The following is a 14,738-nucleotide window of genomic DNA, read 5'->3' on the forward strand; positions in this document are numbered from 1 at the left end:
TACGTACACCATACAGTACCATTTGATGAATTTGTTTGATCGCGCCCATGTCGATCCTTTCCGGCTTCTCTGGAGCCATCTTAATTTACTATAATTAATCCCGCCTCCGTTTACGGTTGTCCAATCATGCAGTACCTAGCTGCCTACACATAACTTCGTCAAAGAGGTTTAGGTTTCGCCGTCGTGTCAGTGAATCCATGATATGCTCGGCGGCTGGTTGGTTGGTCAGCGAGAAAAGATCTTCACTGCTACTAATCCCCATCGAACCATAAGCCACGACAGCTCTAGCTAAGCCAGGTCCCATCACCACTAGCCAGCGCGCCTCAAAATAGAACCAGAGGGCTCCCCAAATTCCCCAAAAACAGCTGCCACGACAAACCAAAAAACCTGCCACGGTAAGTATAAAACTAGAGAAACCCATATACAGGTGTCCGGTGCGTGCCGGAGCAGCAGCCACGTACCGACCACCCGTCGTCCGTACACCCTCGAAAACGGCCCGCGCTGGCCACACGTAGACGGACACGCCCCGCACCGCATCCTGAAGTCGGCCGTGACCTCATCCCGACCGTGCAACCAAATCCTGTAATAAAATCCCGCGCCGCTGTGAAGCCAAGCCAGCGGCACCTTCCTGGAAAGGCCGCAAGAGCCAGCACCACACGTGCCCATTTCCTCCCCAAGGAACCCCCTCCACGCAGCCGCCTAGCGTTCCTCCCCAGCCCACTCCGCCGAAGCTTCCAGACCCCCCCCTCCCCCCTCCCCTATTTATCCCCCCTCGAATCCTCACTCCCTTTTCTCATTCAACGCCCATCACCACACACTCACAGCGTAGCTCAGCCAAAGGAAGCAGCAAAGGCAGAGAGATTCAACGATCGACCTGATTCGATTCGAAGCAAGCAAAGCAACTCCCAACAACAACAACAAACAGAGGATCGTGGGGATGGCAGTGAGAGGCACCAGGAGGGAGCGTGACGCGGAGGCGGAGCTGAACCTGCCGCCGGGGTTCCGCTTCCACCCGACAGACGACGAGCTCGTCGAGCACTACCTATGCCGGAAAGCCGCGGGGGGCCGTCTGCCGGTGCCGATCATCGCCGAGGTCGACCTCTACAAGTTCGACCCGTGGGCGCTGCCCGACAGGGCGCTCTTCGGGACCAAGGAGTGGTACTTCTTCACCCCGAGGGACCGCAAGTACCCCAACGGGTCCCGCCCCAACCGCGCCGCCGGCAACGGGTACTGGAAGGCCACGGGCGCCGATAAGCCCGTCGCGCCCCATGGACGCACCTTGGGGATCAAGAAGGCCCTCGTGTTTTATGCTGGGAAGGCTCCCAAAGGGGTTAAGACTGATTGGATCATGCATGAGTACCGCCTCGCTGATGCTGGCCGCGCCGCCGCCGCCGGTGCCAAGAAGGGGTCCCTCAGGGTAAGCGATTTTACTCCTGATTTCTTCTTCTGAATTTTCCTCTGCTTTGAATGAATTTGGTGGCTGATTGTGGTTCTGGAATTTTTGCAGTTGGATGATTGGGTTCTGTGCCGGCTGTACAACAAGAAGAACGAGTGGGAGAAGATGCAGATGCAGCAGCAGCTGGTGGGGGCGAAGGAGGCCACGAAGCAGGAGTCGTCGGACATGGTGATCACCTCGCACTCCAACAACAACAACAACTCGCAGCAGTCGCACTCGTGGGGCGAGGCGCGCACGCCGGAGTCGGAGATCGTGGACCACGACGACCCGTCTTCCTTCCCGGCGGCGTTCCAGAGCCCCGCGGCGCAGGAGATGCTGGCCACCATGATGGTGCCCAAGAAGGAGGCGGCGGACGACGCCGGCGCCGGGGCAGGCAGGAACGACCTGTTCGTGGACCTCAGCTACGACGACATCCAGAGCATGTACAGCGGCCTCGACATGATGCCGCCGGGCGACGACCTCCTCTACTCCACCCTCTTCGCGTCGCCTAGGGTCAGGGGCACCAACCAGGCCGGCGCCGGCGTCGGCGGCATGCCGGGCCCCTTCTGAGCGCAGACGAGCTAGCAGAGAAGAAGAACCAGAGACCAGAGACAAGTGCCAGTCGAGTTTCCTCCTGGCTGCTACGAGCGAGCTTGCAGACCACTGTAAATACGGCATAGGAGACGGGGAGAGAGGTCGTGTTCGTCGGGGCGGCCGTGGCCTGGTGCGGCTCCGGCGCCGGGGCGTGTTGTATATGTGGAGCCCGGCGCCGGCGCTGGGTCATTCTTTTGTTTTTACCCTTTCACTCACATACGTATATGTAGCTCTTGCTCATCCTCTCCAATAGAATCGAACCGACCAGACCAGACCAAATTTTGCTGTTTCTACTGTTATCTGTTGATACTCCAGTATTTTTCCTTTGAATTGCAATATTGTCCTAAATTTGCTTAAATATGAGTGTATCTATGCAATTGATATTGATAGAAGGGAGTGCTATACTTATAGATGATGGATATACAATGAGTACAATCATATACTGAATCCAACTCCTTCAGCGGAGAAGGCAAGGGGCACCGACAACAGGATTTTCTCAACCCAGTTCACCTCGTTAAATTCGCTCTTCAAAATTCATGGATGCCAAGGACATGATAATTCACCGTTGCTCGGCTCGAGCAATTTCAATTCAGCTAGAGCGCGCCACCGTCGTGTGGGCTGGGGTGAAACTATCAGATCAAACTAAAAGAACTTAGCAGCAAAACGAGCACAACAAGCAGACAAACATTGTACCATCTTCATATTGATCCACGACTCTATCCATGCAATACACACCAAGTTCTCAGCTAACTGACGGCAAAATTGCAGACAAGGCAAAGAAGAAACACTCTCAAGTTACGGGGTAAGGTATCATATAGCTAGTTCAGAATTTCAGGCTGATCAACCGTCGAACATCAGTGGAACCAACTAGCGCTTTCCGCCGCCTCCTCCAAGCTTGGGGGCCTTCCCGGGCTTGGGAGCGTTGCCCTTTCCGGCGGTCTTGTGAGATTTCGTCACCTCCACCTTCTTTGCTCTCTTCTCATCCTTTGTCTTCTTAATGCGTTCCTTGATCTCACTATTTGAAGCAATAAGCTTTGTAAGTAAACCAGAGAGATGTAACAGAGTTTTAAAAAAAAGCTAAATAAGAGATGGCCAATCTCCCTGGATGTACAACTACAAACAGGATCTAGGGGGGATGCAACACAGTATGGCCTCTCTTTAAAGACCAAATATAAGCTAGAGTTGATACATACAGCAATTATTTCTTTTAGACTAGAAGACTTATTATAAGTTCATGATACACAATGCCTTAAACCCACCACATGGTTCAATAAGACAATAGCTGGGCCAGAAGAAATACAACAATCTTACTGCACAAGATCACAAAGGAGCATGTACTAAATTTATCCATATAACACATAATAAAATCCAGGAAGCAGGGTCAACAGCAATGGAGAAAGAAGTATTACCGGAGAGCTGCTTCCCTGGCGGCATCACGGACCTCAGGCTTCTCAGCTCTCTTCTTCTGGATGACGTCAAGGGAAGCACCGACAATTGACCTGGAGTATGGCTTCTTGGTGGTACGGCGCCTTTTCTTGGCAGCCTCAGCGTGGATATCCTGCAACGACACCCAAACGTAATAAAAATTGTAAGCATAACTTTATATGCACCAACATAAAGGTTGTAGTTGCACTAAAAATCAAAACAAGCGAGTATATATGAAGCATTGGTAGAAACATAGCATTAAACAGTGGTGTAAACTGTGTAATCAGCATGGCCACTTACAACAATATAAGCAATATAAATCATTTATATTGTGAACATACTATCAGACAATGCAGCAAACAAACCATCCAAGTCACTTAAACTGATTAGATATGGACTGCCACAAACCAGATCAGCGAAAATAGTTAAGCAGGCCAATCAACTAATAGGTCAATGCACTCCCTGCACTGCTCAACAAACAGATCACTCTAATAGGACATGTGATCAATATTATTAAACATGAGCTGAACTAGCATATATTGTTACAGAGAACAGACATGTTTCCTCGTACCTTCTTGTGCTGCTTCCTGTACATGGCTGTCCATGTAAGCTTAGCAGGCTTGAGACGGTTGTGGAAGTAGCGCTTGCATTTGGAGTTGGCGAAAAGGAAGACCTGATTGGGTGCATGCACAAATTGAGTTAATTTTCCACCTGTATACATTCTATGTTCAACAACAACAGGTGTCCAGAAGATTACTTGAGAGTCTGCACGGATGAACCGGATACCCTTCCCTGGGTATATCTTTGCACCACTGAATCGGCAGAGCTCTGTCCTGCATTAACAAAATTCCGAGAACAAATCAGAAAAGCTCCTACTTGTCTTCACCTCCACAATAAATGCAGAAAAGAAGCATCACATAAGTGCAAAGCTTATATAGAGAGTTAACATACTTGAGAACCATCTTCTCTGCCCTAACAAACCTTCAAAGCTCCTCCTCCTACAATTAAAAAGGTCAGAGATATAAGAACTCATGTCCAATAAGCATGGCCCTCTTAACTGCATGGCTTCCAAGCCCGAGACTCACAAGGTAATGTCTCGCATGAAAGAGTTGAACCTCACATTGAGCTACAGGACTAACAGTAGAACAACAAGCAGGATAATCGCAATTACCAAATTGCTTGCCCCTACGTTAACATAGGCGACACACAAAAAGGTTCGAACAGCATATAAACCAACAACGACAGAATTTCGACAAACTTCAGAACGCATGGACCAGCAACTAGGCAGGTACAGCCCGTGGATGGACGGAGACGACATTCCCACAGTTGAATCTTACAGGGAAGCTAATCCATAACCCGCCGCACGCATCTGATGCACCGTACGCGGACCTAGCAGCTAATAAATCTCGTGCAAATTCAGGATCAAAACGAGATATCTGATGAAGTGGGGTTCAGGAGGCGGGGCGCTCACCCTTGGGTAGGAAGCAGCAGCAGGCTCCGAGTGCGGCGGAGATGGTGCTGGTGCGCGCGAGCCGCCGTTGGCTCTCTCCTGCTCTGCTTTGCCGACGCCGCCTCGTGAGCTAGGGTTTCCCCGTGGACCGGCCCTTGTTTTTTTTTTACTTGGACACGTGGTGGACTGGTGGTCTTTGGAGCGGATCACGGCCGTCCAATTTCTTCGGTGGTGCAGGAGAGAGTTATGGACTGGACATTTGGACCTAGACAGGCCTGGTGGCCTAGTGGGCCGTTGTTGCCCGCGCAACCATGCACCGATTTTCAAGCCTTTTGCGAAAGACAACAAAAAATACATCAGTCATTTATCTCGCTCCCCATTCTCAAAAAAAAAAAATCTCGCTCCACTAAAAAAAAGTCATTTAACTACGGTTCTCTGTTCATGGGAGTGTCAATTGTGTTAAGTTCTGACAAGTGTTTACAAAAACATTGCGCCTCGAAACTCCGTGTGTCTGTAAACATGAGTATAGCGATCTGTATGTGCGCTGCGTGTCCACGTTCTAACGCTGGTAATTTTAAAAGGAAAATAGAAGAAACAAAAGTGCTAGCCAAATAGGAGTAACTAGTACAGTGTTGTATAAACAAGGATATCTCTCGGACTAATTAACTAAGCAAGCTGCTGATCGAACAGGTGTACGTGTGCATCACGACAGCCGACAATCTACTAAGCACTGCTGGGCGGCGGCAGATAGCAGAACTTGGTTTGGGCAAAAGCTAGCCGAAGCTCCGGTGACTCCCGCGATCTAGCCCGATCTTGATAACCAACCACGTGTCCCTCCATTTTTTTTAATCATCTTTTTTTTAATTCTCTCTCATTTACTCCCTAATTAACTGCATCTTTTCTTTATGTCTCGTCTCGTCTCTCTCCTCACAGCCTCTCTCTCGCAGCCCACCAAACCTCCCCACGATGTCGTCGTGCTACTCTAAGCGTGATCCGCTTAGCAAAAGATAGCTCCGGAGTCACCGTCTCCGCGTTAGCAAAAGCTGCCCACGGGACCGTCCACGGAACAATGCATGCTTGATGCTTCCACTTAATTTGTTCTGGATTCTCTCTGTTTTATTTTCTAGCTTTGTCTCGAGTTAATTTTTCTTTAAAGTTTAATCGCGTTTATAAAGAAAATGTACCTTTGGTCCCACAATCGGCAACAAATTCCAGAAATGGTCTCTGAATTTGATCTCTATATTGACAAAACCGGATATTTTTGGCCTCTTTTCCGAATTTGATGAACGGGTTTGAGTCTCTATATGGGCAGTTTTTCCCAAGACATTTCCACATTGGACACCATGATGGATAATTGAGGGACCAAATGTACACGACTGGGAGCTAATGGGGGCACCAGATGCCACTGTGGCATTAATTCTAAGTGAAAAGAATCCGAGAAAAAACCATGTCACGTGGAGTCAAAACCAATCAAAATCGTTTGAATCTGAGAGAGGGACCAAAAGTATTCGGTTTTGTCAATTGGAAGACCAGATGTATATGATTTCAAGTTTAGGGACCATTTGTAGGACTTTGCTGCCAACCGAGAGACCAAAAGTGTTCGATTTTGTGAATTGAGATGCCAAATCAAATTTATACGATCTCAAGTTTAAGGACCATTTTATAAACTTTGTTGCCAACGGAGGGACCAAAAATCACTTACATCTGCAGCTTTAAATTTGTTTTATTGAAAATCTGTTATGATATATTTTTACGTTATACTTATTTGATGGAGTATTGTGAATCTGGTCAAGCTTGAATACTCCCTCCATTTCACAAAGGTTGGCGTATTTTGTTTCGTTAAGACAAGGCTTTGACCAATGAAAACTCTATTGATATGTGTTTTTTCATACATGAAATTTATATCAATGGATTCGTCTTTAAAAGTTCTTACTAATGATCATGGTTCCGTATCATATAACTTACATATTAATATAGTAATTTTTGGTCAAAACGAAATACTCCAACCTCTGTGAAATGGAGGCGCTATTTAGGTGCTATTTAGGGGCCTTATTTAGGTGCTAGCGCTGGACATGCTCAGAGTGATTTAGTACAAGAACAGAGGTAAAGTCATCTGGCGCGTGCGACGACTGAGGAGATACGGAGGATTGCACGGCAAGTCGTTGAACACCTTGTCTCGCTTCTCCAAGGAATCGAAGACCGGCCCCGCAAGTAACTTAACCCATACATGCTATTTCAACGCTGGAGCCAAGTGGTCAAGTAACGGATCATGGCCGATCATCGTCTCTCTCACGCCCCTCATGCATGCTGGCTTGTTGTACGTCTTATAATTATTCAACACGAACACATGTACTGTAGTACACACTTTACGACATGCACGAAGCTACAACGATCTGAATTTGTATGAACGCTCTGGTGATCACACGGTACTACAACATGAATGAACTTGTGCTACGAACTGGAGGAGTAGATAGCTAACTATAGGCAAAGGCAAATTAACCGGAAATTAATTAACAACAGATGCACGAGCAAGATCGCGATCGATCGATCGGCCGGCCGGATCTTTAACTATAGCTAGCTAGACCGCGTTGTCCATCATGGCCTTGAACTCGCGGAACCCGACCCTGCCGCTGCCGCCCCCGGCATCACCATGGCAGCCGGCCGCAGCGTCCAGCATCCTGACGCAGTCCTCGTAGCGGGCGCCCTCGGGCATCCGGAGCCTCCGGAGCACGCCCCAGAGCTCGGCCGGCGACACGAAGCCGTCCCCGTCGCGGTCGAACACCGCGAACGCCTCCTTCAGCTCCTCCTCCCCCGCCTCCTTCGCCCCCCACGCCACTTCCTCCACCACCCCCATCGCCTCGCACCCCCCACACACCGTTGCTGCTCCGGCTGCCGTCGTCGTCAGCGTCATGCCGAGGCACGCCATGACCGCCGCCACGTCAGGCCCCGACAGCAGCCGGCCTTCCTCGTCATATTTTGCGGCGCATTGCGGGCAATGCTGCAAGGGATGGTGCGCGCCGCTGTCCTCGTCGAGGCTGCGGCAGTGGTCGCCGTCGAGGAGGGTGGCGACGACGGCGCGGGCGGCGAGGAGGGCGTTCTTGACGAGCGCGATCAGGAGAGACGACGCCGACGCAACCATGGTGTGCGGCACACCAACACTCAAACTACACTACGTACGAGTACGACGTCTCTCTTGCACTGGGATTTCAATCAGCTTCAGGGTCGACGGTGTCTTAATTACACAGCCAACGTTGGCAGGCCAAATATATATACGGGGAGGGTCGCCTTCGGTGTCGGTGTCGGGGAGACTGACGATCGAGGCGATGAATGAAGATGGCAGGACGGCCGGGGGTGTTTCGCGGCAATCCGTCTGGAACATGCGTCTGGATAGTATAGTAATGGCGCTCGTCTTTGTCCCTGTCGTTACGTTTCAACCTATGCTCCTGTGGATGATGACGACGACCAAGACTTGTTTCTGGGCATCGGTGCTTTGTGTCGTCGTACTCGTCCAAGTTTCTCGGCAATTCTGTCTTTTGGAAAGTGTGTAATTTCACTTTTCAGTAAGATATACTCATGCACTTTAGTGATCCTTTAGCTCACACCAGGGATCATCTAGCTAGCCCGGTTACCTGTTCCAACTCTGAATCCATCATACGCGTACAGTCTGTACTGTCGTGTGCTGGAGTAACTCAGCATCCGGGACCAACTAGGTCCGATAGTTCATATTCGAAACCTGTTCACTTGCCTACTGGGTCCAAACCAGCTAATTCATTTGATTAGCTCGGAAAATGGAACTGAATTCCTGGATTTCTCCTTGGTAAAGTTAAGCTAGGTTTGGAGAATGGGGACCAATTACTGAAGTTGACCCCCTGCAAAGTCTCTCTCTAGCTAGCTAGGAGTAGATAGCTAGTCTCGGATCACAAGTCTAAAATTAAAGACTTGCTACTCCGTACTAAACTTCAAATTGTATACACGATGTAACTTGAAGAAGATGGTTTGGTGAGTGTTCATCAAAGCCTAATTTCTGGCGCAATAGTTAGTTTCAGATCGCCCGGCCTGGATCATCCAGCTAGTCTTCTTCTTTTCTATAGCTACTAGTATAATTGAAAGATGGGACTACATTTCTCGATTAACTCCTTCTCGGTAACCTAATCCTCAGCCGATCTCAAGTTGACGCGCCACCTCGAACCTGGCTGGTCCTGGCCGGCGCCAAGACTGGACGAGGCATGCAGTCAAGTCTCGTATTAAAGATCCACGGCTCTGGGGTCACAAGATGCAACTCCATCACCTGTTAAAGCGTGCACCAGCACTACCCGCGCCCATAATTTCGAGTGATCTGCAGCTCCGAATCCGATGCCATTCCGTGGCAACTGGCAAGCGCGTGCCCAGCTGGTCAGGCTCCACACGCTGCATATGCAGTTGCATCTAGTACAGTAAACTCGCTGGAAGTTTGATGATGTTTGAAAACGAAGAATTTTGTCCTGCGGTTTGCCTCTAGGAAACCCTCATCAGTGTTTCTGTCCTGCTGTTTTTTCCGCCTCCTCCTCCTGGATGCACTAATTTTCAGTTTACGGAGATTTTTTGGAAAATTGTCTCGGTCACCTAAATTTGATACCGGTAGCCATAACACGACATTTAGAACTTCTTGTCTATCTTACTCTAAAATGTCTAGCTATAGTTCGTTAATTAGCTCGAGAAATGAATCTGAATTGCTCGATTCTCGTCAGTAACCTGAGGTCAAGAGAGGAGACCTGTCACAAAGCAAGCGCGTGCCCGCTGCCGGCAGCTAAGGTGAACGAACTAGTAGCTTGGGAAGTTCCAAGATTTTAAATTTCGGAGCAAGTCGCCGTTTACTACTTCAGTCACCAGCTCCAAACCGCGCTTGCATGGGTCGATGTGGTGGAGCAGGTTAATTATCTTGTGTCTTCTTCCAATTATTTTTCACATGATTCGCCTGATCCCCTGGTAATCAGATCAGCAGAGATGCAGATAAGAATCCTCATCTTAGTTGCTTCGAAATTTCTGGGAGAACATATCAGTTGTCTCACGAAAAGGGACAAGGACTTATGGTTCATGGTTCCCTTCCCAGGTCTTGGCTTGACTTGACCTGAGAGGTCTTCCCGGGACCGGGGCGACTGCACATTGGCACCGCACGTCTGCACCCCATCGGAAAGTGAAGTGACATGACTTTGCAGCGCAGAGTTGCGTTGCTCGTTTGTTTGTACTTTTACAGGCTTCCAGGGTGCTTGTATGTACAAAACGGTCATATGGAGCAGAAGCAAGCAGCTCAAGAGGCTAAATTTGCAGAAGCTAAATCAACATGACATTTCACTGAAACTTTGATTTGGCACGCACTTGGTACTTTTCTGTGTGAGAACTAGTAATACAGTAAATCGAGTGTGCTTGATGAAACCGTGGCAAAGTAAACTAAAACATCTGAGCTGAGAGTTCCACTCCAAACTCACATTATTGCATGGGATGGCAAAGGTAAGTTTGAGCAGCCTGAAACTGACACAGAACCACACCTAGCAACTAAACATCAACTGAAGAACCTATGTCATACAAACACAAAAACTAAATATCCCATTTTTGCTCACACATGTTCCCTTTCTTTTCGATCTGAAAACACAAAATAAGCGATCCAACCAAGCATGCAAGTTCAGTTGGGAGCTTGCCTCATCAAGACAGATTCAGATGTCCTCAACAACAGCAATGAAAGTGACTAACAGACCATCTCAATGTTTTGAGAAACTCCTGCGGATAACAAGAAAACACAGTGCAGAGAGCATAAGTACGATACCAGAACCAGATATACCATGCTCAGGAGCTGTGACATTTAGGAGCAGATGAGCAACACCTGATTCCTTATATATATAAGCACAGATAAAGCCACCGTGATGGATTCAGTGGAATATGAGAGCCAGCAAAGTGTCTCCTCATTGTAAGGCCTTCTTCAATTTTCTTTCACACCACTTCTCACAGTAATAGCATACAAATGTGTCACCAGTGCCAAATAAATACTGCACATACAACTATTGAGCATGAGAAGGCTTCCTTCGGTCAAACTGCCGAATCAGCTGTTCTCCGGACCACATGAAGATTTTGAGAGATGGTAAACATAATGAAGTACTTTTATTTCACATAAGCAGACTGTAAACATGGCGGGCATCAAACAGGTTACGAGCCACATAAGTTTGAGAAAAAAAGCGAACATAACAGCTTGTCTTGCAGGGTCGAATTAAAGATATTTACAGAAAACCACACATAAAGACACCGGCCTCTCGGGAATTTCATTTTAGAACTCCATCGCCATGTTGGAAGCACAGGAGCCAGGACCGATGCTGGCTGCAGAATAGGCAACACGACCACTCAGCATCCAAATAAGGTAAAAGAAAACTCATGCCATTGTTCCCATAAGTATGATCTAGTAACTAATTACCTTCAGCTCTCGGAAGCATGTGGAATATTTTCATCAGATGAGGATGGATCTGCGAAGAGTGCCCTCAAACCAGAGAACATAGGACTGCCAGGCTGGCTGCCTCCATCATGGTTAGTACCTTCTACATCACTACTACTTGACTCAGCACTATCTCCATCAGCGCTCACTGTCCCACCGCCACTGCCTGATTCACACGGGTTCTTTGACTCCTCGGTAGGCAACTGAAATCGACAGATCGGGCAAGAACTGTGGAGCTCCAGCCATGGAAGGATGCAGTGGGAGTGAAACTTGTGTTGGCAAGGCATCTCCTTTGCTTCCGTCCCCATTTCAAACTCCTCAAGACAGACTGTACAGCCCAATATTTCCTGGATGTTCACAGTGGGCAATGCTGCTACTGATTCCTTCTTGGCAGGTGGTGTACCAGAACGATTAAGGTCACTATCTGCCAAACGCTGCAAGAGAAGATCTAGGCCAGGCCCAAGAAAGTAATCATGAAGTGAAACTCCTGCAGTAGTGTTGCTTGAGTCCTCTTGGTTGTCAGCAGGTCCAAATGTTCCTTGGAGAATAATGGCCTCATTGTTGGAGTTGATCAGTATTAAGCTTTCTGTCCTTTCTCTCCGACGATTTCTCTCCCTAGTCCTCTCCCTCTCCCTTTCTATCTCCCTGGCTACTCTAACCCTTTCCCTCTCCCTTCTTTCTCTATCCCGGTCTCTCTCCCTGTCCCTGTCCCTGCCAATGTCATCCAAGCCCCTTATGTCACTGCGGAGGGTCTGGAGCAGCCTGACAAGGGAAGAGCCACTCCTTCGCCTCCTGATCAAGTCTTCAAGCTCACGATCGGAATCATCCTCTTCTTCCTCCTCTGCCTCCGCCTCCTCTTCCTCCTCATCATCAGTATCCATCAACGCCCTCCTGATCCTTTCTTGCCGGGACTCATCATCAGAATCAGAATCCATCATATCCCTCCGGGGCCTTGACCGCCGCGACGAACCCCCCATCATCCCAAGCAGCAACGGGGCCCAAAAGAGGGACCGATCAGACTCATTTGTGTCAGACCTCAGGTTTGCCGATGGCTCAAAGCCCACAGACCCCATATCTTCCACAAACCCGCCATCACAATCTGGGCACTTCTTCTCTGGCTCAACGGGAACGACCACTTCCTCACAGCTGTGGCACCAATACCTAACTCCCTGATCTTCTTCCATCTTATTTTCTGTTAATGACTTTTCCCTGCACACTCTCTATTGTATCTCCAGTCCTAATCCACAGCCGAAACCACTACACAGTCACGAAGATGCCTTCCTTCAGCAGCACATCAAAGCTATCCTTGGCACCCTGAAACAACTTTCCCATGAGCATCTCCACTATATTTGCACTAACAAGAGAAGTAACAGATCTAAGACAAACAACAAAAAGGCAAACCAGTTCCCAGTAGGTGTACTCCACACTTCATGATAAAAAAAGGTAGAGAATATTTCATGGAGACTTTCTACACCAGCACCTACTAGTAGTCTAGTACAGCAGGCATGCCTTCATACAAGACCAACCAGGAAATCAATCGAGCCAAGCATCACAAGGACTAAGCAAAGGGGTGACGGTTGCGGTGAAACCCAGGGTCCTACTCCTGCCCTCAAATTCGATTCAAGCAAGCAACAGATACACCTATTAACTCGAAAATCAAGACCGCTACTCTAGTCCTCGCTGAAGATCCGTGACAGAGAAACAAACTAAGCCGCAGCAACCCGAGATCTACGATCACAAGCACACAAACCAACTCACTGCACCGCGATAATGAAACCACAGAGCGAACTCAAACGAATTGACGGTCCAGGAAGTCTGGCACGAGAGAGAGCAGGAGCGCAAACCATCTGTTCGGGGGGGTTCTTCAGCTCAGGCCATGATTCCACCGCCGATTTCTTCCGCCGGCAAGTGCTGGCGTGGGTGGCAATTTGGAGGGGAAGGCGAACGAAGGAAGAAAAGGGGATAAATCAGTGCGCCGAGCGAACAGCAAAGGTCGTTGGTTCCCAAGAGTGTAGCTTGTTTATGTGGGAGGGCTTCTTTATAAATGTTGCTTTTACACGACTGACCCTGTGTTATTGCTATTCGCACATGTGGTCATGGCCTCGGGATTCCGATACAAATCCGCGTGACGCGTGTTTCTGTCCATTTTTTACGTGAATCCTTGTGATTCTCCTTCTCCGTAGGAACCTAATTCCGTCCAACAAAAAATGTTTAAAATTTATCAAAATTTGAATGTATCTATATATGACTTAGTATATATAGATGCATTCAAATTTAGTCAAAGTTAAGACATCTTTTGTTGGAGAAGTATTTCAACTGGTTCAATATGTTTACGTTGTTGCGTATATCAAATAAATTAGGCTACTACTCGCTGTAAATAAATTAAACTACAGATCACCATTATATATTAGTAGGGCTTCCTAGTAAATTTATGGTAATTTTGGTGACAAACATGACGCCATGAATAGTTAAGTATGTTGTACAGTAATAAATTTAATCGTTGTTATCAGATGATGAGTGTTCTTTTCCATACAAAACGATAAGACGATGAAATCTAAAACATGGCATATCAAAGTTTTGTATCGACGATGATGAGTTGTTGTGAGTAGGTGACCGAGCGTGTGTATACATGATTATACTATTATTCTTTGTCCACCTAAGGGCAAATCCTATAATTAGCTCGTTAACCAAGCTAATGGCATCTCCAATGGCGAGTCTTCACTTGTCTTTTCTCGTTGTCAATTTGGTGGTTGCTCAGACAAACGGGGATGAACTAAAATACCACGCTACCCTTGGAAGTCTACATTCTCCCCGATTGTCAATTTCACTTTTATTATTTTTTAGTTCTATTTTGCACATACATATATAATCAGAACATCCTTCAAACAGGGGCAGACCCAGCCGGGTGGTGGGGTGGGGCCTGCCCCACCCAATAATTTTTAAATCTCTCTTTCATTAGTAAAAATTATTGAAAAAATTAGAAAAAAAAATATCGTCACACTGTATTTGCCTCACCTAATATTAAAAATAGAATGTTTACCCCACTCAATATTGAAAAGCTGGGTCCGACACTGCCTTCAAAGGTGATTATTTGCGACGGAAAGAGGATGGGAGCGAGGGAGGAGAAAAATGGAGGGAAATTTGTGACACCCCAATCCCATCGGCTGCACCAGAACCTGTCATTAGAAAGTTTTCATTCATTCGGAATCTTCTAAAAAGTCGCTTATGACAAGTAAAATGGGACAAATTGAGGACGTGGCCGACAAAAAGGAAACCCATTTCACCCGAGATTTGGGGAAGAAATAAGGAGGACATAAAAGTACTGACAAATAGAGAGGATTTAGGAGTCCTAATTACATTGTATTATGTGTCCATGG

At 47.7% G+C, this 14,738-nt stretch overlaps 4 protein-coding genes across 4 annotated transcripts; 1 reads left to right on the plus strand and 3 right to left on the minus strand.

The window, feature by feature from the left end:
• The first annotated feature begins 447 nt into the window (after nucleotides 1-447).
• LOC100823743 (NAC domain-containing protein 2) lies at nucleotides 448-2,387 on the plus strand. Its single transcript, XM_003563804.3, has 2 exons — nucleotides 448-1,417; nucleotides 1,508-2,387. Exons 1-2 carry the CDS (start codon nucleotides 938-940, stop codon nucleotides 2,003-2,005), a joined length of 978 nt encoding a protein of 325 aa, XP_003563852.1. The 5' UTR covers nucleotides 448-937; the 3' UTR covers nucleotides 2,006-2,387.
• A 316-nt stretch (nucleotides 2,388-2,703) lies between these two features.
• On the minus strand, nucleotides 2,704-5,081 carry LOC100825894 (60S ribosomal protein L24). The gene is made up of 6 exons (XM_003563811.4): nucleotides 4,926-5,081; nucleotides 4,406-4,452; nucleotides 4,212-4,287; nucleotides 4,026-4,127; nucleotides 3,439-3,587; nucleotides 2,704-3,044 (listed from the first exon to the last, which is right to left on the minus strand). The coding sequence occupies exons 2-6, from the start codon at nucleotides 4,414-4,416 to the stop codon at nucleotides 2,897-2,899; spliced, it is 486 nt and encodes a 161-aa protein (XP_003563859.1). The 5' UTR covers nucleotides 4,417-4,452; nucleotides 4,926-5,081; the 3' UTR covers nucleotides 2,704-2,896.
• A 2,135-nt stretch (nucleotides 5,082-7,216) lies between these two features.
• Nucleotides 7,217-8,291, minus strand: LOC112271776 (probable calcium-binding protein CML21). The gene has a single exon (XM_024461852.1). It carries the CDS (start codon nucleotides 8,041-8,043, stop codon nucleotides 7,483-7,485), a length of 561 nt encoding a protein of 186 aa, XP_024317620.1. The 5' UTR covers nucleotides 8,044-8,291; the 3' UTR covers nucleotides 7,217-7,482.
• A 2,723-nt stretch (nucleotides 8,292-11,014) lies between these two features.
• LOC100832937 (E3 ubiquitin-protein ligase SIRP1) lies at nucleotides 11,015-13,381 on the minus strand. The gene is made up of 3 exons (XM_003563834.3): nucleotides 13,206-13,381; nucleotides 11,344-12,675; nucleotides 11,015-11,249 (listed from the first exon to the last, which is right to left on the minus strand). The coding sequence occupies exon 2, from the start codon at nucleotides 12,543-12,545 to the stop codon at nucleotides 11,346-11,348; it is 1,200 nt and encodes a 399-aa protein (XP_003563882.1). The 5' UTR covers nucleotides 12,546-12,675; nucleotides 13,206-13,381; the 3' UTR covers nucleotides 11,015-11,249; nucleotides 11,344-11,345.
• Between the last annotated feature and the right edge of the window lie 1,357 nt (nucleotides 13,382-14,738).

This window comes from Brachypodium distachyon, chromosome 1 (assembly GCF_000005505.3).
Source record: "Brachypodium distachyon strain Bd21 chromosome 1, Brachypodium_distachyon_v3.0, whole genome shotgun sequence".
NCBI lineage: Eukaryota > Viridiplantae > Streptophyta > Magnoliopsida > Poales > Poaceae > Brachypodium > Brachypodium distachyon.